Source organism: Pagrus pagrus (genome assembly GCF_965226575.1).
Source record: "Pagrus pagrus genome assembly, chromosome: 12".
Taxonomy (NCBI): Eukaryota; Metazoa; Chordata; class Actinopteri; order Spariformes; family Sparidae; genus Pagrus; species Pagrus pagrus.
The window spans coordinates 9,457,829-9,482,362 of NC_140196.1; the positions used below are offsets into that span (position 1 = coordinate 9,457,829).

General features: G+C 40.4%; 3 protein-coding genes across 3 annotated transcripts; 1 reads left to right on the forward strand and 2 right to left on the reverse strand.

Annotated features, from left to right (window-relative positions):
• Positions 1–2,437: 2,437 nt before the first annotated feature.
• Positions 2,438–7,477, forward strand: elovl1a (ELOVL fatty acid elongase 1a). The gene is made up of 8 exons (XM_084369508.1): positions 2,438–2,806; positions 3,443–3,535; positions 3,733–3,923; positions 4,037–4,117; positions 5,277–5,333; positions 5,443–5,548; positions 5,700–5,839; positions 6,366–7,477. The coding sequence occupies exons 2-8, from the start codon at positions 3,475–3,477 to the stop codon at positions 6,672–6,674; spliced, it is 945 nt and encodes a 314-aa protein (XP_084225634.1). The 5' UTR covers positions 2,438–2,806; positions 3,443–3,474; the 3' UTR covers positions 6,675–7,477.
• Positions 7,478–8,589: 1,112 nt separating this feature from the next.
• cdc20 (cell division cycle 20 homolog) lies at positions 8,590–12,513 on the reverse strand. Its single transcript, XM_084369503.1, has 11 exons — positions 12,348–12,513; positions 11,839–12,049; positions 11,345–11,487; positions 11,161–11,257; positions 10,937–11,062; positions 10,506–10,702; positions 10,302–10,396; positions 10,003–10,219; positions 9,720–9,845; positions 9,211–9,328; positions 8,590–9,074 (listed from the first exon to the last, which is right to left on the reverse strand). The coding sequence occupies exons 2-11, from the start codon at positions 12,026–12,028 to the stop codon at positions 8,896–8,898; spliced, it is 1,488 nt and encodes a 495-aa protein (XP_084225629.1). The 5' UTR covers positions 12,029–12,049; positions 12,348–12,513; the 3' UTR covers positions 8,590–8,895.
• Positions 12,514–14,260: 1,747 nt separating this feature from the next.
• LOC311266881 (uncharacterized protein) lies at positions 14,261–20,803 on the reverse strand. The gene is made up of 6 exons (XM_084369509.1): positions 20,531–20,803; positions 19,205–19,387; positions 18,857–19,114; positions 17,273–17,371; positions 16,955–16,972; positions 14,261–15,023 (listed from the first exon to the last, which is right to left on the reverse strand). Exons 1-6 carry the CDS (start codon positions 20,598–20,600, stop codon positions 14,938–14,940), a joined length of 714 nt encoding a protein of 237 aa, XP_084225635.1. The 5' UTR covers positions 20,601–20,803; the 3' UTR covers positions 14,261–14,937.
• Positions 20,804–24,534: the final 3,731 nt, after the last annotated feature.

The window sequence follows — 24,534 nt, forward strand, 5'->3', positions numbered from 1 at the left end:
TGCAAAATGCTGACATGTTTGAGTCATGCTTTGTTGTTTTCTGCACATTTTTTGTGAACAAACAGGCATTATTGTGTTAAAATCCAGTGTACAGTAAGAACACATTATCTTAAAGTTGTCAACAAACACATTTATATCATATTGGGTTGAATTGCCACATTACTTTTGTGCCTTTGAATTTTTAGAGAGTAAATAATGGAATGAATAATTTTACTACTGTTGTCATCTAAATTAAATTAATGAATGTGATGTTTTTGTGCAGTAAACAAGTTGTCTTTATTCCAGTCTGTTCCCAACCTTTCCTCCCTGTTTGTTGTGTTGTTTGCTTGTTTGTTTTCTCTTCATGTGTATGTTTTAATTTGCTTTGTTCTTTTTCTTTTTGTGTGCTTTGTGTTTATATATTCTCACAAACATATGAGAGAAATAATGATAAATGTCTGAAAGACAAAGTTTGGTTTGTTTTAGTATTGTGTGTTTTGTATCTTTGTTTATTGTTATCTTTAATGTTACTGTTTTTGTTAACTGCCAAGGATACCGTGGGTGCAAATTATCCCTCTTGCTAAAGCTAGCAATGCACAATCCAATTAATAGAAAAATCTCCAGTCTATACAGAAGTTTTTTTAAATTTATCAAAATGTATATATTTTGTATATCAAGTCTTTATCATATTGCCAACCACTCATAGATGGACTAGCTCACTATCCAGATCCTTCTCTGTATTTAATGACACTGGCAGCTTTGCAAGAAATCAGTGCAGCTTCTCCTTCACAGAAACAAGCAGGCCTCTTTAGAGGTCAATGAGTGAAACTTAATCTTTGAATATGTTAACAAGCTCAGTTTCTCTTCCATTGGAGTTTTTGATGACCCAGTGCAACTGGGGCTGAGAGCCACACCCTCAAGTGGCCTTTTAGGACCTTTTCTGAGACATGTACCTCCAAGAATACATATGAAAGTATCAAATGCAGTGACTGTTGCTTTCGTTTTCCCCAGAATTTACTTTGCGACAAGCTGTGTAGCACAGGGATTGTATTTAAAGATATACGCAACTTTATTTGTTTGTTCAAAATGATTCCAGCAATGTTCAAACCCAGAGAAATCCATCATTTTATTCAAGGTAACGTTGTGTTTAATTGGTCGCTTGTCACGAGAATTTCAGGGAAAACAACACATGGTAGTTGGCGAATGTGAGCAAACGTAACATGAGTGAAACTTTAAAACATTATCTCGTCCATGAACATGGCATGTAAATAGATTTTCATCAGCAATAGACCATATTCACAAAGGCGGCCATTTTCCTCCAACTTCACGGTCGCATCAAAACAGCATCATGTCAAACAGTAGCGTTGGTAGACGTGTTTTACCTTGAAATATGGCTCACCGTCCCTCCGGATTAAACTACTCATTGTGTTTACAGTTGCTAATAAATCAGGAAGCACTGAAATTATAAGAATTTTTTATCTTATATGACTTGTACCTTTGAAAACAGCGGTACAACATTCAAGCTTCCCAGGAATACGGCCTCCGTGTGAATACGGTCTATGGTGGTTGTTTAAGAAAGAAGACAATGACCGCCACGCTTTCATGATACTGAAGTGTTTTGTTTTGTTTTGACTGAGAGACCACAGCAGCAGAAATGACAAGCTGCGCGTTTGACTCTTAATATTAAACTTAAAAAGTAAAACAACGTGTGGCTCTGCTTTGATGTGGGTCACTTCTTAATCCCTTTATCTTTTTCAATGGAAATTCACCATGTCATATTTACTTTTACATTATTTTAAACTGATTAAATATCTGGGGTTTTCCTGCAATTCATCAATGAGACACCATGTGCTAAACTGTCATACAATGGGCTATGTAAACACAATGAGGATTCCTGCCTCCTTCCCTGTCTCTCGTGCACGGATTCTTTTCATTCCAGCCGATCATACGTGTGGAGGAGTAGTTATGGTTCCTCACGCCCAGTGTTGCTGGTGCTCGGGGAACAGGTAAAACCAGAGGCGCAGGAGAGCTCGTCATAGCTGGGAGGGTTGGACTGGAACCCAACCTCGGTGCCGCGCCACTGGGAGGGATGGGTGAAGGGAAAATGTTACGCTCAGCTTGTGAATGTCTGATATGTGGTCTCACCTTTGGCCCAAATCATGTGAAATGATCTCATCTTTACTTTAAAACTCTTCTCATGTTATACATTTTCACCTTGTAACTTTAAAGTCAGCAGTTTCCTCATTTTAGTTTAACTTTTCACAATAAAAGCACGTTGATTTTTTTAATACTTATATGCATTTTTATTGTTTTTTATTGGAACCAGTCATCCCTGGGGGCTTGGTTTCTTTAACCTGGGCCTTCATCTCCTTCACCACCATTCATTGAGACAGGCCAATCACAAGCAGTCAAAGTGAGGACAGGAAGGTGGAGCCTAGCATTGAAACAGGGTGTGGTTCTGAAACTAGCAAGCTCTGTAGTAGTGCCTTGGGGTTTAAATTGACTTGAATGATCCCAGTCCCATACTTAGCACAGCCGGCTTCTCACTCACTTCAACTCATCGCCCTCTTGCTTCCTCTCTCAGTCTTTCTCCTTTTTTTGTTACCGGTGAGACCTTCAGCTCTTGTAGGATTTTCAAGTAAATAATCAGAGACACTAAAGGACAGCTGGGTGCTACCAGCACTGGACTAGCTTTGCATGTAGCTTGGCTTTTACCTGATCCCTCTCACTGGTGTTGGATCCTCTGGACTGAGTGCTGCCTGCCTTGGCTGTGCAGCTGATTTCCTCACAAACAGGAGCGTGCGAGCTGAGGACTTGTGCTCAGCAGGTGAGTCACTCACAAAAGCAGGTATTTTAGCAGAGATCGTGTAACATTTGTGCTGCTGCTGTTAGAAATGACTGGTGTGTTTTGTCAGATACAACTTCCATTACATGGTAAAATAAGACAAACAAAACATTTGTTACTTTTAATGCTTTGAATGAAGCGTGGTCTTTTGTTCATTTTGTAGTTCCCCCCACTGGAAATCTCTGAGCACTGATCTCGGTAGCTTGACTGGGTTTGCCGTATATGGGCCAAGTTCTTTGCCTCACCTGTTTGACTTGCTCTGTTAGTCAGCACGAGAGTATTTCATTGTGTTTAGAGTGACAGCTAGCTCAGATGTTTCACAATCCTTCATAAAACATCCATAGATTGTAGTTTACTCCTTGAATTTCTAAACAAATTAAAGCTTTTGAGTCATTTCATGCTCCACCTTGGGTTAGGCAGTAAAAGGCGCTGTATTATTTTTTTCAAAGGTTGTACACAAGGGCACTCGGGGGTGTTTGATGAGCCTGTGCAGCTGTCTCCTGTTTGCTCAGTCAGTGGGAAAGCAGGTGGAGCTCACCTGCCCAACCAACCTCACTTTCAGCTCAGCCTCATCGCCCGGTTTCCAACTCTCTCTCTTCTCTTATTTTTGTTTTTCAGGGGTTTAATAGGACGAGAAACGAGCTGTCACCATGCTGCAAGACGCTGTGTCAAACATTTTAAAATTCCACAATTATGTGCAGGCGAGGACTGGTAAGTGTCTTTGTCTCTGTTGTAGATTTACACCTGTGATTATGTTGAAATATGAATGAATAACTGGTGATGTGAAATACTGTGTAAATTTTCTTTTCTTGAATTTGCCCAAAGCGGTGTATAAATTGCATACTGTTGACCTTCCCAGATGTGTGTGTATGTGAGACAATGAGGACTGTGTGTGTTTTCTCCACCAGATGCCCGAGTCAGAGACTACCCACTGATGCAGAGCCCGGTACAGATGACCTGCATCCTGTTGGGCTATGTCTTCTTCTCGGTGTACGTCGGACCTCGCCTGATGGCAAACCGCAAGCCTTTCCGTCTCAACGTAGCCATGATCGTCTACAACCTCAGCATGGTTTTACTTAATGCCTACATAGTCTGTGAGGTAAACAAAGTGATTGACAAGTTATTTGCTGATGGGAAATTCCTGTTTCCTTCTTCATAAACCAGAGTGTTTGTGAAATGTTTAACAGCTGCTGATGTGTTTCTAACACCCAGTTCATGTTGTCTGGATGGGGCACCACCTACACGTGGAGATGTGATCTCATTGACTACTCAAGTAGCCCGCAGGCTCTTCGGGTAAGTCCCTGAACTGTTCTGCCGACACTGTAACTGACATTGTTAAGTTGAAACAGGCCAAAATAGTTTAAAACTGCTGCCTTACATGTGTGATTTAACTTTGGCTGAGTAATTTGCACTGACGGAATGTAACCAAGTACTTCTACTCGAGTACTTTAGTCTGTTATTATGTTTTTGTGTTGTACGTCTCACTCTTGTGAACGCAATACCTCAACTGACGCCTTGAGGGAAATTCTAACAATTTGGTACAAATGTTCACTTAGACTCGAGGATGAACCCATTACATTTTTTTGGTCAAAGGTCACTGTGACTCATAGTCCCATTCTCTTGAATGCCATATCCCAGAAATGCATTGAGAGAATTTTCTACAAATTTGGCACCAATGTCCACCATGACGTCAAAATTGCTGTTTAAGTGTTTTTTTCACATATATTATTATTATCAGGTTATTTAATGACTCTAGACAAATACTTTTACTTGTTGCTGGAGTAACTGCTAACGAACGATGACAGAGGCCAGTTACAGTAACAAGGTAATTTATGGAGTTTTTTGGTAGACTTACTGGTAGCTGTGTTGCTGATTTAAGTGCTATACTGCTGCTAAATGTAGTTACCTGCCATTAGCATGGTGAGCAGTCCTTGTTTACTCAGCCCGGCCACAGAGAACCACCTCATTAGTGCATTCGTCAAGTTTGCCTCCGTCTGCTCGGAGGCTGAGCTGCTCTGTCGCGGTCTGGCCGTGTTAACTGGGAGCTAAGTGTCAGAAGAGTCAGCGGCGGCAAAATGATAAAGTGATGACATTTTATATCCAAAAGATCAAAGGTCAACTTCACTGTGACATCATAATGTTCTGGGAAAAATGGCAAAAAGAAATGTTATTCAGCATCAATCTGACTGGTGGCTGGAAACATACAATAAAAATGTATTAAAGACACACAAAATCTCACATGTTCTCTCAACCCAGGCAAGACTAAAGTTCTGTCTGGTTTCTTTTTTATTTATTTATTTATTTACAGTGTGTTTGGTTCAATTTATTCAACCTTAAAAAACACAAACCTTTAGGCTCAGCGCTCTAGTGGCTTTAGAAAGAAAGATTATTGTCTTTGCAGGATTGTCTACAGTCAGATATTTAACAGAACCTTTCTTCTTTCTCCCCTCAGATGATCAAAGTAGCTTGGTTGTTTTACTTTTCAAAATACATCGAACTCCTCGACACAGTAAGGACCTTTCCATCTCTACCATCATTTAAATTTTCGACCTTTTCTTGTGACTTTTTTAACCGTTTTTTGCATGTTAACTTAAAGTTTGATCTTTAATTTATTTAAGGTATTCTTTGTGCTGAGGAAGAAACAAAGCCAGATCACGTTTCTCCACGTATTCCATCACTCCTTCATGCCCTGGACGTGGTGGTGGGGCATCACCTTGACTCCTGGTGAGGTTTACTAAGCGTGATATAAATGTGAAACACTTCGTACATGCACACATTACGCACAAGAAACAAGGAATATAAGTTACTTTCACACTACTTTGCATCCAAAGAAACAGTTGTATGACACAATTCTGTGTATGTTTCCCCTCTGAAGTAGGGGGAATGGGCTCCTTCCACGCCTTGGTGAATGCATGCGTCCACGTTATCATGTACTTCTACTACGGACTCTCTGCCGCAGGACCTCGCTTCCAGAAATACCTTTGGTGGAAGAAGTACATGACCGCCATCCAGCTGGTAGGTCTCCATTTTAAAGAAACCGTTTACCCCCAAATTAAAAATGCAATTTTTCCTCTTACCTGTAGCGCAATTTAGACATCTAGATCGTTTTGGTACAAGTTGCCAAGTTTCAGAGAGGTCTGCCTTCTTTCGAATATAATGGGACTAGATGGCTTTCGGCATGTGGTGCTCAAATAGGCAAAAAAAAAAAAAATGCTTGTGTTGTGAGCAGTTTTATGTAGGAACTACAAGTGGGTGACATAAAACTGCTCATTACAAGGTGTGTGGATTATCTTGAGTAACCGGGTCATTACTTCTGGAAAGATACACTGATGTTGAGTTTTTCAAGTGTTTGTTTTTGGCGCTTTAAACACCACAAGCCTAGTGCGATATAGCTCCATCATATTTGAGAGAAGGCAGAAGAGGAAAAATGTGTTTCTGATTTTGTGGTGAACTGTCCCTTAACTATTATTTAATATTACTATGGATCTGGTTGCAGATTAAATTTTTAACAACAATCCGTCCTTTCCCCGTCATTTCACAGACGCAGTTTGTTTTGATATCCGTCCACATCAGCCAGTACTACTTCATGGAAAAGTGTGACTACCAGAATCCCCTTTGGATCCTCCTCATTTGGATGTACGGCACGTTCTTCTTCCTGCTCTTCTCCAACTTTTGGTTACAGGCCTACATTAAGGGCAAGCGCCCTCCCCCCAGCAACGACAAGCCGAAAACGAACGGCTCGACCAGTGAACCTATCACTGTGGTGGCCAATGGGAAACACCTGGGGAACGGGACTGCACACCACCACACCAATGGCACAATCCTCCTGGGCAAAGTAAAAGAAATCTAACTTTGTGACTCTGGAAATGAGAAGGAGGCTCTGGAGAGCTACGTCATTCATATGCAGGAGCACGTTGGAACTGCACAGATTTCAATATGCTACTTCTAAACTTCGTAATTGTGTATATAATCATAGTTTTTCTTAAGCACACTTGTTGGGATATGAATGGCATGTTGTGTTTTGCCGGTGATCTCTACTTTGCCACATTGTGTTTGTTAGTTATTGCGAAATCTATTAACTGTGATGAACACTGTATGACGACAATTGGTGCTCGTTTTCTCACTGATGGTATTTTTCGACCCACGCAAGTTCGACTTACACTAACTGCTGTTTAGCTGGCATGACTTTGTCGCTTGGGAGAATCGCACAGTTTCCACTGAAGGCTAGCACATTTAAATAACTGCTACTAAGTTACATTGTAAATGTCAAATATTTAGTTTTTTGTTGTTTTTTTTTTATTTATCTTTTCAAATAAAATACATTTTAGATAAAGGTCTGTGTCATTTGGAAAGCAATTGTGCTCTTTGTAAGACACATACCACACCTCAATTTTTCAATTTTAAGAATTGTGGAAAAGAAATGTTATACTGTATATTACAGTATTGATGCATTTTGCATTTTTGCATAATTAGGTAGTGACATATACACTGCTTTGAATGTTCATCCCTATGAATCCATTCTGAGTTTTGCAAGACTGTATGGTCTTTTCTCGCAGCACACTGTGTACATAACGATAATAGAAATAAAGTGCTTTTCTATTAAATTAGGATAAAATAAAAAGTGTGCTGTAGACGTCTGTTTCTGAATATCACTGCAGAATGTGTCTTAAGATTGATAAATGTACGAGGTTTCTACTGTTGTTTACACGTGCAGAGGAGGGATGATGATTTGAAGCACTGCTAGCCTTTTTAGAAATTGATCTTATTCATAAAAACTGAATGAGTGGATGTTTAGATGTATCCAGAAGCTGTTTAAATGTTAGTTAACCCCTCACAATGTCCAAGAGATTAACTTGTTTCTGACTTAAACAGAAATAAAAACTCTAAATATTTTATTATTTTGTTATGTTTCACCTCAAATAAATCTGATCCAGGTTTTTTATGATTTTCTACACAATGTCCGTCCAAACAGGCAAATAGAGGCCCGATGAAAGACTTGACTGAAAATAATGTGCACAGGCACCATTAGCTAACAAGAAAAAAGACAGGAAAAAACAAATGAGAATGTAATTTTTTAAAATCCTGTTATTGTAAGCAACACAATGGCAAATAAGCATTTTGTGTTGAAAAGTGTTGGGAACATCAGGGCTCAGGTGAAAAAAACTTTTAGACAGCCTCCAACATCTGCGAATTAATCTCCATCTCCATATAAATAGACAATCTTGATTGAAAAAAAAATAAAATCAAAACAAAAAGCCTGATTCTAGCATCAAAAATGAATGTGTGTGACACTAGACAGTTGTAATATTTGAAATGAAATTCGATGTTTGAATGCAGTGTTAACTTGGAGAGAACATACCTGGTAAACCATAAATAACTGAGCTGTATAGATCTGTCCTCGTGTCAAACGTCTTTAACCTGGGTCTGCAGCAGGTTTAAATTATACCTCAGACAATCCCTCTACGGGACTCAGCAGGTTCAGACTAAACCACAAATGCAAAATTATCAGAAGTACAGCACTGCAGTTACAGTCAGTGACACTAAACAGGTTTTAAACCAGTCTTAGACCACAGCTTCTCTACTACCAACACAGGTCTATTACTTAGAAGTTGCAGGATAAGCACACCATTTCTATTCTTCTGGCAGGTGTCAAGATGCCGCGATTAATATAAAATGTCTTTCGCTACATCTTATTACTTGCCCTAGTCCTACAGTTTGCAACACGGAAGAACTAAAAGATGCCTTCAAACTGACAAAACCACACATGGGGAACAAACCATTTATTTATAACCCATCTTACTGTATACAATGCATCAGAATTACAATAAAAGCCAAGTGAAGGTCATAAATACACTTCAAAAAACAGAACTGCTTAAAAGCCAACACTAAACAATTGTACTTTACCACATAAGGCCTGTATAAACAACGGAGACTAACAACCCCCAACACCACTGATCAGAGAAGTAAAGTTGCCACTTAAAGGCAGAAACACTGGGGGGAAATCTTTATTGTGGATAAATAAAACATTTGCATACAACTGATTTCATAGATCAAAAAACCTCAAAACCTAATTATCTGATTGACTGGTGGATGACACCGCTAGTTGATTTGACCATCCTCTCTTTGGCTGCCTTCTTTACGGGATCCACTTCGAAGCACTTCCACAGACGAATAGTCTCGTCTCCAGCGACAGTCGCAATGGAAGAGCAGTCTGGGCTCATTGTCAGGCTCAGGACTCTGTCCTCGTGGCCTAAAATAAAAAGCATTAGATGTGTTAATACAAGAAAACGTGAAGTACAGCACTTCACTGAATGTTCCCTTTAAAGTAAATTACATGTGAATTACAGAGCCAGTCAAAAATAAAAAAAATAATAAAAAGTACTTACCGTTGAGTTCTGCAACCTTGGTGAGAGAGGGGTACTTCCAGATAACGACGCTGTTGTGGGCGTAGCCATGGGCAGAGACCAGCTCCTTGTAGTTGGGCGCAAAAGCCAGTGACGAGATCTGAAAAGTAAAGATATGCGATTTGAGGAAAGACTTTCATTGTCACCTCCAAGTTAAAACAATTTCCAAATTAAACAGTTTATAATCTCTACCGTGGGGTCTCTCAATCAAAACAATACATGTAAATAGTGTGGCATTGTGGTAGTTGCCGTCTTTGTTGCTAAAATCACCAACATTGCTGATTAAATCTACAGACTGAGCAGAAAGGTTTACAGACTAGGCACGTACGCAAGTTTTATTCACATTATCACGTTTGCCAACTTCCTCCCTCAAAGTTATAGCAACCAGACAATAGACATTTTAATCCAGAGATGTTACATATTATATCTTTAAGTACATTTTCAACTAGAATAACCATTGAACCTAAAAGGATCTAGAAGTGTGTAGTTACCTGAGACTGAGTGTCAAGAGAGCTGATGCAGGAGCCGCTGTTTACATTCCAGATGCGGATGTGACGGTCGCTGGTCCCACCTCCAGTTGCAAGTATACTTGGCTGCCACGAACACCAGGCCAAAGCCTGAAATAGTGACAACATATCCAAAAGTGAATTTCAAACTCGGCACGATCTACAGCAGAAGATTAAATACAAGTATTGACACTTTATCCTGGCAGTTTTAAAAAGGTCTAATTTGCATTCTGATGATGTTTGCCAGTTCAGGTATGAAGTCCCTCACCTTCACAGCTCCTTGATGTTCACTCCAGCAGCGGACCGGCTGCGACTGCGCACGGGACCATACACACACCAAGTTGTCATTGCCTCCACTGGCCAGGTATCGGCCATCGGGGGACCACTGCAGCCCACAAACCTCCTGTGAGTGACCAGTGAGCGTGGAGATGTGATGTTCTGCCACCCGCACATCATGATGGTGGATGTGTCCTGATCTCGAGCCACTAAGGAAGAAACATTACATTTGAGTCCAAAACACAACACTGGAAATGTAATCTTTTATAACAGGTGAAGAAACAACTGTACCTGGAGAGAACATGGTCATTCCAGCTCAAGCTTCCAACTCGAGCCGTGTGGCTGGCCATGCTGCGCAAACGCTTCTGGTTTTCAACATCCCACAACTAAAAAAAAAAGGAGACAAATATGTATGAATACAAACAATTACGAAACAGTTCTTTGAATGCCATGCGTCCCTATGAACGTAGCTGGGGTGTTCATTAGCACACTGACCTGAACTTTGCAGTCACTGGTGCCGATGGCCAGGTAGCTTCCCTCTTTGGTCCAAGACAGTGAGCAGATGTAGTCTTCCTCTCGCTCCAGCTTCATGAGAAGAATGATGTCTCCTTGAGTGGCATCCCACAGGTAAACACTGTTATGAAGCGCCACAGCCATGATATTTCGACTACTCCAGTCAAGCAAATTCAAATCTGGAAGAAAAACGACAAAATAAATGTTTGCTAGGTTTACAGGAGTGCTTTGAGGCATAAAGCTCAAAAATACACATAAAATCGTTATATTCAAACACAAAGACTAACACCGTACTGATATGCAGCCTCACTGGATTGCTCTAAATCCAAGATGTGACAAGTTACGCATACATAGCTGTTGGTTAAGTATAAAATATTTTCATGAATGGATGTCATCAGGAAAAGCAAACTTACAAAAATCATTTCGAAGCTCAGGAGCATCCAAGATCCTGTCAGGAGTTGAAGATATGTATCTGGTCTTCTTCATAGAGGCAGGCGTTATAGCCTGACTGTAGAGGACTTTCAAGTTGTTTTGATAGCCTGTAAATTAGACCCCAAAAAAAGCAAACAATAAATTTAAAGACTCCTTGCTCTCTGCAGTCATGCAATATTCCTGCCAAGCATTCATATAGCCTTACCCTCCGGAGCATTCAGGGGCTTCCCGCCAAGGTGCAGGATCTTTGCATCTTCGATGTTGTATCCATTTAGTGACATAGACAAGGCCTTCTGGCTTTCCTTTAAAAAAAACACAGTTTTGGCGTTAATTAAATTCTCAATTTACAAAATGTATAAAAAAAAGGTGGATGTATCAGAATAACGTACTGATGATCCTCCTTGATTGTTTGCGTCCACAGGCTCATTCTCCTTTGACAGCAGGAAACTTGCGACATCCATTTGTTTGCTGTTTCGGGTGGGAATGAAGCGGTCGCCTCCCATCTTAGAGGGCGTTTGTTTTTTATTTTTGCCTATGATACAAAAAAAAAAAAAAAGTTTAACATTTGAAATTGCACCCATTTTTCACAGAAAACTGCCTATGAAAACAATGAAACCTGCTTTCTAAAAAGGTCAGATGTTGACATATATTCATATGGAAGTCTAAAACATCCAAGTAGATCTTTAAAAAAAAACCACAACATTAAAATTCAAGTCAATTAATCCACTCCCAGACAACACAAACGTAATTTTAAATGAGCCAGACTGAAACTTAAGGTTCACTTAAATCAAACACTGCAGTATGAAAAACAAAATAAAGGAGGGGCCCGGCCTTTGAGCTTTGCTGAGCCTCAAGTTGGACCCGTGCACTGGGCACACGTTACCTGGTGTTTTGCTCGGTGTTTTTGATGAGCTCAGCGACGAATTGGCAGATTTACCGGGCGAAAGACCGTTCAAGGCGGATGTGTTTGATGAGCTGGCCTTCCTCTGCCACCTCGCCATGGGAGCGTTGGTGATGGGCATGTCCAGCTTCAGGATACTGTGGATGTCATTCTCGAAACCAAACTGCGCCATCTTTCCAGGTTTTCACACGACCTGTACATCAGGACAAATGAAGAGAGAGTCAGATGTGCAACAGCAACATGCTAATATAAGCTACCGCTGAACGAGGGCTAGCTTGAGAGCAATGCTAACTCTCAGAGGGTCTCAGAGTTAGCTTAAATAAAACTTAAACTATATTTCAACCACAGCTTTCTTTGTCACTTCAGTTAGTTAGTTAGGTACGAATGCAGTTAACCTCACTTAAAGTAAACAACCACAAGTTAGCATACAATTCAGTAGCGTTAACCGCTTTAAAAGTTTAATTACCGTTACGTAGTAATCTGAGACATACCTGCGATGATTAACCGAAACAAAATGTGCCACTTGTACACTTCACAACAATCAAAATGAGCTCTCCTCTTCCAGAAAACGTGGCATACGCTTGCAGCAGCACTGGCCTTTCTCTCTCTCGTCGCTCTCCGAAGTTTGAATTTGGTGCAGATGACGCCACACCGTTTAAATCCCAGAAAGCGCCCCTGTGATTGGTTCATTCAAGGAGGCACCGTTATCGCCATGGCATTCCTATGGTAACGCCTACGAATGCGATTATCTGATTGGTTGACGGGAACTTCCTGAAAGCTCAACGCCGGAAAACGATCCTCCGCCCCAAAAATCTACCGCCATCTGCCGGCCACGAGAGGATGTTAGGGTAGTAAAAATCAAAATATATGACGAAGGAAAAACGACATTATCTGAGGAAAATGTAGTGTAGGTTGCTTCACTTTGAAACGTCAGACAGACATTTATTAAATGTCTTCATTTGATCATTTGAAGGGTGAAAAATATATTTGAAGGCGATATAATCACAGAAAAACTCAATGTTAAGATCACATGTGCACAGCTGCAGTAATACAAATGTGTGTCTGATTATACTATATTATATTATATTATATTATATTATATTATATTATATTATATTATATTATATTATATTATAAAGTTGAAGGGATACATCAATAGAGGACTCATTTTATACTGGAATATAAATTTAAATGCAAATATAACATAGGCTGTAGTGCATACTGTAGCCTATAAAAAATACTGTATGAGACATTAACCTTTAGATCCACTCATAATTAACTTACCCATGATTTATTTATTCACGAGAACCATAGTGAACATCACTTCTCAAATGTCAAATTATGATTGTGGAGTTATCTGATTGGATTAAGAAAATAAAATACTTCTCACAATGTGCAGGATAAGATAACAAAGCAAATGGTTGAGCCATTCACAGCTGATCAGTTGTAAAAAGAAATAAGATTCACTCCCATTTCACTTTCTGTTCATAGTACTCCACATGAAGTATTGTCAGCGATTGAAAATGCGATTTTTTGAGAGGTAGTAATGCTGATATTAGATTCTTCTTTTTCCTTTACAGTTGATTAATACAAAATGTTCCTATCAAAGTAATAATTCCATGACTGCTCTTTGATTAGAAGCAAAGATTGATTTTGTACCCAAATGTATGTGTGATAATTACATTAATGGGATTAAACGACTGATCAATTAAGTGAAAATCTCACCGCATGCATAATATGGATGGTGTGCTCTAATGCTCAAATATGATCAAAGCCAAAAAAAATACAACTAGAGTTATGTTTTGGAGATTATTGACCTACAATAACATAAAATGTTGTGACTGCAGCAACCAGGAAGCATACGTTCCTGAAAATAAAATAAATTGACAGCATTCATTATCAGTGGATTTCTACTAAACCTCATTTGTTCATTCATTAACTTTGGCATTAAAGGTGTAATCAGGCACAATTATCTTGGGAGCGCCATGAACAGACAAATTAGATGCTTGAATGTATGAGTTTCAAAAGTCTAAACTTCTTAACCACCATGAAACCATTACATACACTTATCTGACATTTTTTATAACTCAATGATCACTGATGAGGTGCAAATGTCCTACTCACTCCCCCTTTGGTTATAAACCGCCTCATCAGTATTTTAAGAGGGTGAGTAAAGCACTAAACAAAAGAACAAGGCAACACTAAAACTGCTTGTAACAAGTGCTTCATTTTAGATAATCCTTTTAAGTAAATGATTAAGAGACTGAGCTACCAAAACATAAATGAACTGTCCAGAATTATTATTATTTTTTTAAAGTGAATTTTGGAATTTGCCTTAAAATCAGTTTTCCTTATATCGCAGATACTAAGTGAAATAATAAATCTGACAATATAAAACAAAACATGCCATAAAAGTATCTTTAATTCAATATTTTCTTCACATTTTACATGAACAAACAACAGGGAAAAACAGACACTCACAACAATGTACAGTATCACAGAGAAATATATTTTACCAAATTAACCAGACTGTTTGAATAACTACAGACTTAGTCAATCCAGTGTTTGGCAGAGTTTCTCTGTGAATGGTCTATCAGTGGCAAAACACTTGATTTCAGCAGGGCTTTATCTACAGATTGATAAGACAGTTTGTGAAATTGTATGTCTTAACTCACAATAGATACTGTGTGTGCTTGTGTATATTTGTTTACTTGCGTTGCTTACTCCAGGAATTAAGACGTCTGCCCTTACAGTTACAGTGCAAAATGAAGCTTGTACATTGCTGCAGCTGGTGAATATATTAACATTTCTTTGTGTGTGTCTATATGTGTATATGTGCACGTTTTGAAAGTATATGCAATAAAAACACCAATGTAAAGTGAGATACATGCATTAAAGTGCATATGATAATGTTGGTCACAGATGTTTCATACAGTGAGCTGTTGGTACTTCAGCTTAAGGTTTGGTTACATTCATGGAGCAACACAGTCTGACTGTGTTGAAACAGTAAAGAAGACATTCAGCAGTAGAAATGGAGCAGCAAGCTCGAACGTGACCCTGTTGACCAGCTGGAACTTTTAATTAAAGGGTGCGGTAACCATTGGCCTTTACCTCTGGAGCCATTTCAGTCATGTCCTTCGGATAATGTATAACAGAGCCAATAACACCTGCAAGGAAATCAAAGAGATTAGGCTGACATTCATAAAAGGAAAAAAGAAAGCTAACATAATGAGCTGCACACTCTGAGAGGCTGTTCACATTTGGTATCAACATGCGTCCTGAGTGATCCAATCACAAGCAGACAGCTTAACACCCATCAGTTCACACCTGGCATCAACACGCGTCTCGACATACACCGATCAGCCACAACATTAAAACCACTGACAGGTGAAGTGAAAAACACTGATCATCTCATCACGATGCGATGTTCTGCTGGGAAACCTTGGGCGCTGGCATTCATGTGAATGCCACTTGGCACACACCACCCATCCAAACACTTGTGGACCAAGTACACCCCCACATCACAACAACACTACCCGATGGCAGTGACAGCAGGACAATGTGCCCTGACACACCGCAAACAATGCTCAGGAACAGCTCGAGGAACACAATAAAGGACCCAAGATGTTGACCGGGCCTCCAAATTCCCCAGATCCTAATCTGATCGAGCATCTGTAAGACGTGCTGGAGCAGGTCTGATCCATGGAGGCCCCACCCCCTAACATACAGGACCCAGAGGATCCACTATAAAACGCCCTGGTGCCAGACACAACAGGACACCCTCAGCGGTCTTAAGTCCATGTCTTGACAGGTCAGAGCTGTTTTGGCTGCACAAGGGGAACCTTCACAATATTAGGCAGGTGGTCATAATGTTATGCCTGATCAGTGTATGTCTGGACTCCTTGTGATCGGATCTCACGCACCGAAATGCAAATAAACACGCACATCAATGAAACAAACAGATAGAATAATTTTTAAAAATAAAGTTTTGTCGAATTAACAAGGAGGCCCAAATAGTTAATAATTTGTTGTGGACAGCATTTCACAAAGTTTATAAGTTTCTCCTAACTCCACAACTCACAAAATTGAGTGAATTTTAAAGGGAGTCTGGGGACTTTCTCCACAGTTTCCTATATTAGTTATTGTTAACTGTATTTGTAAAACATGACATGTTTACCTACAATAAAATATCGTCTTCTTCCATAAATTGAGTGTAATGGATGAAATCAGTTGAAACAGCAGCTGGGAGTTAAGATGTACTTCGACACAGAAGCACAGGGGCTGGTACAGTGTTGCCATGACAAACTGACACTTTACACAAGGAAAGAAACAACTTAATGTATTTCATTTCACGCCAAATTTAAAAGAAGGCATTAATGATTTAGAATTTGTCGTGGCAAAGTTTTGCAAAGTTTGTCAAGTTTCTCTTTCACTCAACAACTCTTAAAATCATGCAGTTTCTATAGGGAGTCTGGGGATATTGCCGTCACTAGTTCAGTGGTTAGTTTGCCTGTTGTTGTGACTTCTCCTTGTTTAGTGGAGGACATCAGTTGAGTAGGCGGTCCTTCAATGTGGCCCGGGACACATGTGGGTACACACTGCGCAAAGAATGTGGTCACATGCGGCCCAGAAGACCTCCAAACGTGGTCCGAGTCATCGGATCTCAAATGCATCCTCGATGCATCTTGGGGTGTTCACACCTTTACTTAGAGCTGTGCACTTGTAATCAGATCACTCAGGATTTATGTTGATACCAAATGTGAACAGCCTACCTCTAGGTCACTGTCCAAGATTATTGCTTTGCGTGTCACTTATAAAAATCTTCTGAACATTAACAAAGTCATCCCTGTGTCAACAGCTGACCTGCAATTGCAGTCATATTCAGTAATAATAAAACTGAGGTCGTACTGTATACACAGTAACCCTGAATGACACACCAACACCTTGAAAATGAAAAGATCATGCCCATCCTAGGGGGATACTGTTTGGATTTGATTTAATATTTAACTCTCTGGCTGTCTTCTCCCATGACTGTTAACAGAGAAGTCTCCAGTCTGCTGTGAGCTCAGAGAAAACATAGGGAGTGTTGTTGTCTTACCTCCAGGGTGCCTCAGACCTAGGCAGAGAGTGAGAGAAGGACAAAACACATGACTATGCTTTACATTTCCCCGTGAGTATGAGAGCCCATACCAAAAATCATGTCACAGGACATGTGTGAAAATAAACCCAAGTTATGCTGCATTTCATGCGGGTAAATGACGCAGTAAAGTAAAGCAGATATAAAGATTGTTTGATTACTGCATATGATAAGATATTTTTTATGTAAGGGTGCTTTTGGGAATCTCCCTGTGATTAAAGGCTGTACAGCTTGTTTTACCATTATCCAAACGGAAAGTAAAAAATCTTATTTACTCACCCAGCCTTTTGGAGAGGAGGAGGCTGATTATGATAAGTCCAGTAAACGCCGTGAGTGCCAAGATTGGGATCAGAAACCGAGGCAAAGGAGTCCCTGCAGCTAGAAAACATTCCAGAAATAAGTAACCTGAGAGTGTCAACTGAACTGGTCACCATCGAATGTGTTGGTGCTGTATGTGGAGGTGGATTGTTGCAATCACTCGGAGAAAACTGATGTTTCACTGTAGGATAACACTTTCACTTGTGTCATATGACCCACAGTCAAATGCTATCAGCTGCCTCCACAATCCACAGCCAGCAACAGTGTTCAGGATTTCTTCTCTCTTGATTTTCAACACTAGAAATATTCAGGACTACCAGACAGGTACAGCTATGGACCCAGAAAAGGTGTTATCTAATATTGTGATTAATTATATCTTGTATTAGTCACCTTGCAGTGAGAATATCAGTTAGGACTGCACAATATGGTTATGGCGTAACTTTCATTTTCACTTTAAAAAAAACTTAAAACCATGATGATGTTTACATTTTGTTGAATTCTGCACCAAAGAAACAGGTTTCTGTGCCGCTCTGCAGTTCGTCATTATAAATCTGTTCGCCACACAGTATACTCTTTATTAAAAATTGCAGCTTCTTGTGATTTGGATATTGCACTTTGCCATATTTCGATTTGATTGACTGATTGTGCAGCTCAAATATCAGCTAATTAATAATACAGAATGCGCCCTACAGCCTGAGGTTAAAGTTGAAAACGTTCATTCACGTCTCAAAAGCATCAATCAGAGCTAAAATCAAAATGCCATTGTGGAGGGAATTACTGTATATTATTCTTATTGATGATGTCATTATTTTGCAACTTGATGTTGGCTCCAATATACAGTTACAGCTATTGTCACAGGTCCAGTGTGTAGGGTTCAGTGGCATCTAGCACTGAGGTTGTAGAATGCAACCAACAAAACACACATCACCCTCCCCTGCACAAAAAAGAAGAAAGGCCCTCCAGCGTTTGGTTTGTCTTCTCTAGGCACACATTTTAAATAGAGCTAGATAGTGTAGTTTAATGAGAATTGCTTGCCTGGGCCATACGCCAAAAAGTTTCCTTCCTTCACGGTTTACTTCCTGGTTATGCGGCCCACAGAATAAGCCCTGCCCATTGACTTTACATTTTGATGGCAGCACAGATTTTTTTTAATCACTTTTCTTGGTTCAAGGAAAGTTTGATGAAAATTAAACCACCATAAATCAAAATTTATAATAAAAACTGTCATTATTGACCTTTAAGTCAGTTCGACGGGTCCTGTCAACAGTCAACATCTCACTTCTAATGGCGGTCTATGAGGAAAATGCATTTTGGGCCACAGGGAAATGTTTTGGTCACAAGGCAAAATTAGAAGAAAAGCTAAACATTGTCTCAGCATCCAGGTCTTAATAATACATTCATGGTGCTGGGCTCCTGTGAAAACATGGCGGACTCTGTGGATATAAAGGCTCATTCTAAAGCAACGAGTCCTAAATCCTACATCTGCCCTTTAAGTAAAAAAAAAAAGATAGGTAACACACACTCAGACACAGAAAGAATATTTACCTGACGGCTCTCCAGAAAGCCTCAATTCTCTCATTAGCTTGATGCATCCCTCCTGAAGGCGGATCCTCTCCGTCCTCGTGCGCTGAGGCTCCTGGTCCCACAACACTTTAAGGGCCTGTGCTTGCGGTACTTGGGCTGTCCACGTGTCCGCGTGGTCCAGACTCAGGTAGACCTTCCCATCGTAGAACACACGGTCGGTCCAGTGCAGCTGAGAACCCTCCAGTATGCACTCCCGAGACCGAAGGACAGTGTGGTTTCCTTATGAAGTGAGATAAAAGCTATTAACAAACAAGTTGTCATTTTTCACAGCGATTACAGTCATTAGTGTCACATTAAGGTTTTTCTTACTCGTGGCTGAAGTCTGGTTGGCACTTGTATGAGTTGGAAGGAGTGCATCAGCTGACAAGGTTTGGATGATTCGGTCAGCTTCCTGGCTCGTCCCAGTGAGAGAGACTCCATTGAGAAGGACCTGGTCCACGACCCGCTGAGCACCCACGACTCCCGACTGTTGGACCTGCACGATGATGGTATCTGATGGGAGACAACCAAAATAGATGCATTAACAGCTGAGAAAAGGGATGAGAAAATGAACTGGACTACAATGAACTTTAAATTGGGGATGAAGCCTCAATTTAATACTGATGTCTCTATCGACAAATAGGACAATCAGCGTGGAGATTGGCTGTTCCTGTTTCGTTAAAGTAGCTATTGTTAATACCATGTCATGAGTTGTATAAGTCATGAAGTGAAAACTATTTTTATGGCGCAGCGCTGACGATGAATTGAGTGGTGTCACACCCTGAGGAAAGAAGCTGCTCTGCAGTCTAGTGCAACAGTCTGGCACTAAGATAAAGCTTGCTTTGTTTCACCATCATCATTGTTTGTCCACAGGTGCTGCCAGAATCAAAATAAATACATAAATAAAAGAGTTCCTTGTAGAAACTGGCCCACGCCACAATGATAGAGTACACATTTCAAAAGAAGCAAAACATGATTAGAAAAGCAAAAGCAAAAGCAAAAGTACTCATTCTCATTCAACTATGATCTCATAGATAACTAAAAGTGGAACTAACGCCAGTGTCAACAGTAACTGCACACTAAATTTCACAACGGCAGGATTTATTGCAGGGTTAATGTGTTGACATTGTGCAGGTGTAGCAACATGACACTTGTGTAAATCAGCTGCACAATAACCTACTTGTGTAAAGAAGAGGCGTTTAAGTGTGAATCTCAAAATTAAAAGGGGCACTAACTCAGAATTTTCATATTTACAGTATGAATGAGGTAACAAGACAAACATTATGTCAGATAACAGATATTTATGTTTTCTGTAAACTGAACAAACAAGCTGTTAATATTTATTTTATAATAAATAAACACGGTCCCCAGAAGGTGGCGGGGTCTGCCAAATATAAACAAAGTAAAACGGCGTGAAATTGTGTTGTCCTTTAAGCTCAGTTTCTCCAATCAGTTTGTTTAGGCAGAGCTTCCTCTTCCCCAAAACTACATAATGCACCTTTAAAATGACTGCACAGAAAAGCTGCAACAGGTAATGTGAATTGTTTGCAAAGGCAAAGTTAACGTACATAACCCACTTTTGTCTTAGTCTTCTCCTTAGTGTCATTATGTCTTGTTGTTGTAACGCAAAGCAATTCAAAGACACACCCTTCTTACCTACTGGAGCGGGAAACCCCAGGGACAGCTCGCTCATCATCAGCACGAGAAAGGCAAGAAAATGCATCATAGCGTCTCTTGTTTCGGCTTCAAATCCAGCAGCGTTCAACCGTCAAGGAAAACCCGTCAGAGTTATAAATAGCACGGATTGTTTAAAGCCATTTAAACGAAACCAGTGCCGCTATAATACAGCCTAGACTTTGTGTAAGACGATAACTTCAGCACAGCCCTCCTCCTCTTCTTCTTTACGCTCTCATCTCGGTTTCACTTTTAGCCTTGTTTAAGTGTCCGTCTGGTTCGCCTCTCATTGGCTGATGAAGCTCACACGTGGTCCAGCAGGTCCTCGCCCATCACGTCCTGCGTGTCAGGGCCCACAAACAAACAAACAGACAAACAAACACCTGAGTGCAAACGACTACCTGAGGGTAAAAACTAACATAACCGGTTGTGTAGGTGGGAGGAGAGAAAATTCAGTGTCACAGGTGACAAAGTCCTGCAATGAAACTGTCATGTGTGATCAGGAAAGTAAAACTAATTAAGAATGAAAGTCTTGTGAATTATATGAGAAAATTAAAGCTTTAATTCTGATGCATTAGTGTGGAAAGGGACTTGAATTTCATTTGCCAACCTGCCCATCAGTATCAGTTTGGGGTTCAGTATCTTGCTCAAGGATACTTTGACGTGCAGCCAGGGGAGCAGGGAATCGAACCAGCGACCTTCCAATCGGACTGGAGGACCCTGAAGTTATCATCAGCTAAAACATTAAAACATGGCGTACGCGTTAATAATGCATCACTGATACTAATAAAAATCCAATCATATACATGACTAGGAAGGATTACATGAAGGATTGTATTGGTTTTACTTGTAATTATTAAGTATTGCTACTTCTGCTTCAGTAAATTATCTGAATACTCCAACCATCACTGACAACTACTTCAAAAACATATAAACTATAAGATGAGATTTGGTTTAACTTTAACTTTAAAGGTAATGCTGAGAAGCAAACGAATGTAAAAGTGGAGTTGCAGCAGTCCCGTTGTTTGAGACCGGCTGTCTTTATTTGTTTTGGGCTGATTTTCCCTCATGACTAATTGCAGCGGATTAAGATCTCCTGTGCACAGGGTGGGGGGACTGACTCCTGATTGAGGAGTGGAAGCAGCTTTCCCTCCGAGCCAATCGTGGTGTGACGACACCCTGTTTGTGAAGGCTTAAAAGAGCTGGGGAATCACTCTCAGTCTGAATCTGTCCCTGACCCATTGGGAGCCTCATTCCCCTTAGATTGCTAGCCAGAAACTCTGGTCTGTTTAGGCCCTACTGTGTTTTCCTGGCTGCCCACATCATTCTAGTGAGGAAAAAGTGAGGTGTTTATTTGGGAACCCCTTGAAACCCAAATCCCTACACACCTTCAGTTTGATATTTTATTTCTCTGGGGCTTGTAGGAGCACATTTGTTTATTATACCCGGACGAGGCATTTGTTTATCGGCTTATTGTCCAAGTAGCGGACACTGGGGCGTTCCCCCTAGATTTACATGTTTTTGTTGATATTTGTTTGTAGGTCGGGCCTGTAAGCATTTTACTGCCAGTACCGCCACAGAGTCCTTCCGCTGGTTTTCCCTCTGATATATTTTGCACTTTTTTCTACTGAAGTACACTTTTGAATTTTGTTTTGGTCAGTGGAGTTTACAAGTGTTCGGCTCCTCTCTGTTTATTCAGCTGCTGTGGAACAGGAAATGGTGCTCTGTCTCTAACGCCTTGTGGCTTTCCCTGTCAGTGTCGATGAAGCTGCGGTTACTCGGCCTTTTTAGTTAGTGTCTCTCTGTGGTGGCTCTGCTCAGATAATCTGACACTAGTATGTTTTGTTTTATGTTTCATGTTATTATGCCACACACATTGTGTTTTTGTAGTTCATGCCTAGTGTCCTACTCTCTCATTGGCTGTAATCTTTGTTGTTGAGATTGAGCATCATGGCCTGCTGGTTTTGGCCCAGTTACATAGTAACTCTGCTGTGGGTTCACTGGTCATGGGTCAACAAGGAGAGGGAAGACACCATCAAACTCTTCACATGTATTTTTACTACTCTGCACAGATCTAGCTTAGTGAAGACTCAAGAGAAATGTATGAGGAGAGTCTGTCCACTAGACTTTAACTTATAGTCGGACATGTCGAAAAACTCCTTCGGGAGCGAGGGGAAAAAAACTCAGGGTTAGTTGATGTAAATCTTAACAAACTCAAGAGTTTCTGGCAAACACCCTTTGTGGAAAAGGGCCCTCGTCACTTTGTCAGAGCAGGTCACAGCATTTAGATCTGCATGTGTCTGTTGTTGCTCATCCGACTTCACCTTTTTAAATTCCCTGAGGAATAAAAAAGTATGTTTGGACTATCTGTGCAATAACATACGGGAGGTTATATTGTTTCTGTGCCTGTGTAACACCCAGACAAAAAAAACCCCATTCTGTTGTTTGTTTTTATTCTTTTTTAAGAGTTAATAAGTAAATTTAATTGTTATCTACCTCGTCAATGATTCTTTTTCAGCGTGATCCTGCATTGTGTCAGTTAATGTAAAACTCCTGAACTGTCCCTTAGTGTTGTCCTGTCTGACACAGTCGGTGGTTTCTATTTGTCTGATAACGAGGAACACTTTGTTCATCTCTGTCTCTCAGTCCGCCGATCAAAAAATTACAGCAGGTCAAGCATGAATGCTGTGTTCCTACTCTTATCACACATGATGCTCCATTTACATGAGTATACTAATGATAACATGTTGTAGCGAGTATCTCCAGTATGTGTTACGCACATGTGAAATGTCACATGTTCTGCTCTGTTCTGATAAGACTTAAGGATAATCATTTGGGCACTGATGTCGCGAGCAGCCTTTTATATGAAGTGCCTCAATCTTCTGCAGGCGTATTCTTAAACAGGAAGGTGTGCAAGATATTCGGGATGTGACTGTATAAACAGTCTGATGTGAGAGTGCAGGGGACTTTATAGGGAGAGGGAGGGGAGTTTAAGAGTCAGACTGTTTTATGCTCTGTCATCCAACATGGCTCCGCAGTGATATACAGTATACTAATGAAATGACTCGCACCACACTTTTAGACGATCCTTTCACAAGCATGCAATCCTGCTCAGTTGAAATTATATGTTTCTTTATGTTGTTTTTCCTTTTTTAGGTTTCTTGAATGTACATCTGCCTTTCTTATATGGCTCTCATAGCATTAGTGAGCTGACACTGCATAAACCCTGCGTCACCCTCATTGTGTAACAGACTGATACACCCCGAGTGTGTGAAGGAGAGATATCGCAGGTACTTCCTTCCTGCTGCTGTCAGACTCCACAATCAGCACCATTTTCTTATATTGTTTATTTTTTCACTTTTATTATTGTTTATTGTAATATTATGGTCCTTCGGCTGCTGTGACGCACAAGTTTCCCCCGTTTGTGAGTTGAGATCCCGTGTAGCCAGCTTCATTTGGGCTCATTTGTCCTTTTATGTAATTATCCTGTGTTATTTTCCACTCATGTCAACATCAATTCAAGATGGCGGCCAACTGAAGCCCATGAGACATACGTTGACCTTGGCAGCATGAAAAATTCTTCACTGGACACGTCAGGGTCCCAAAATAAGACGCTATAAAAATTCCACGCTGGTACATGGAAAACTATTTCTCAGCTGGACTACTTAGGTCCAGCACGGACTGAGTGTGAACTGGCAGCCCTTTAGCAAGGCACAGAGCCAGCAAGTGCTCAATCTATGGGATTTCTCCCATTAATTGCATGTCTGGTCCTGTGTGCATGTCTATATTCGAGCCTATGGGTGCACATGTGTGTGTGCTGACTGTTAAACTGAGCGACAAAATTGAATATCCACCTTTAGGATTAACAGAGATGTGGACACTGTCATTGTGACCTGAACTCCAGTGGACTCAAGCTACTGAGAATAAATAACTTGAGACTCGACTTGGACTTTGAGCTTAAAAACTTGTCTGTGTTCATGTTATGT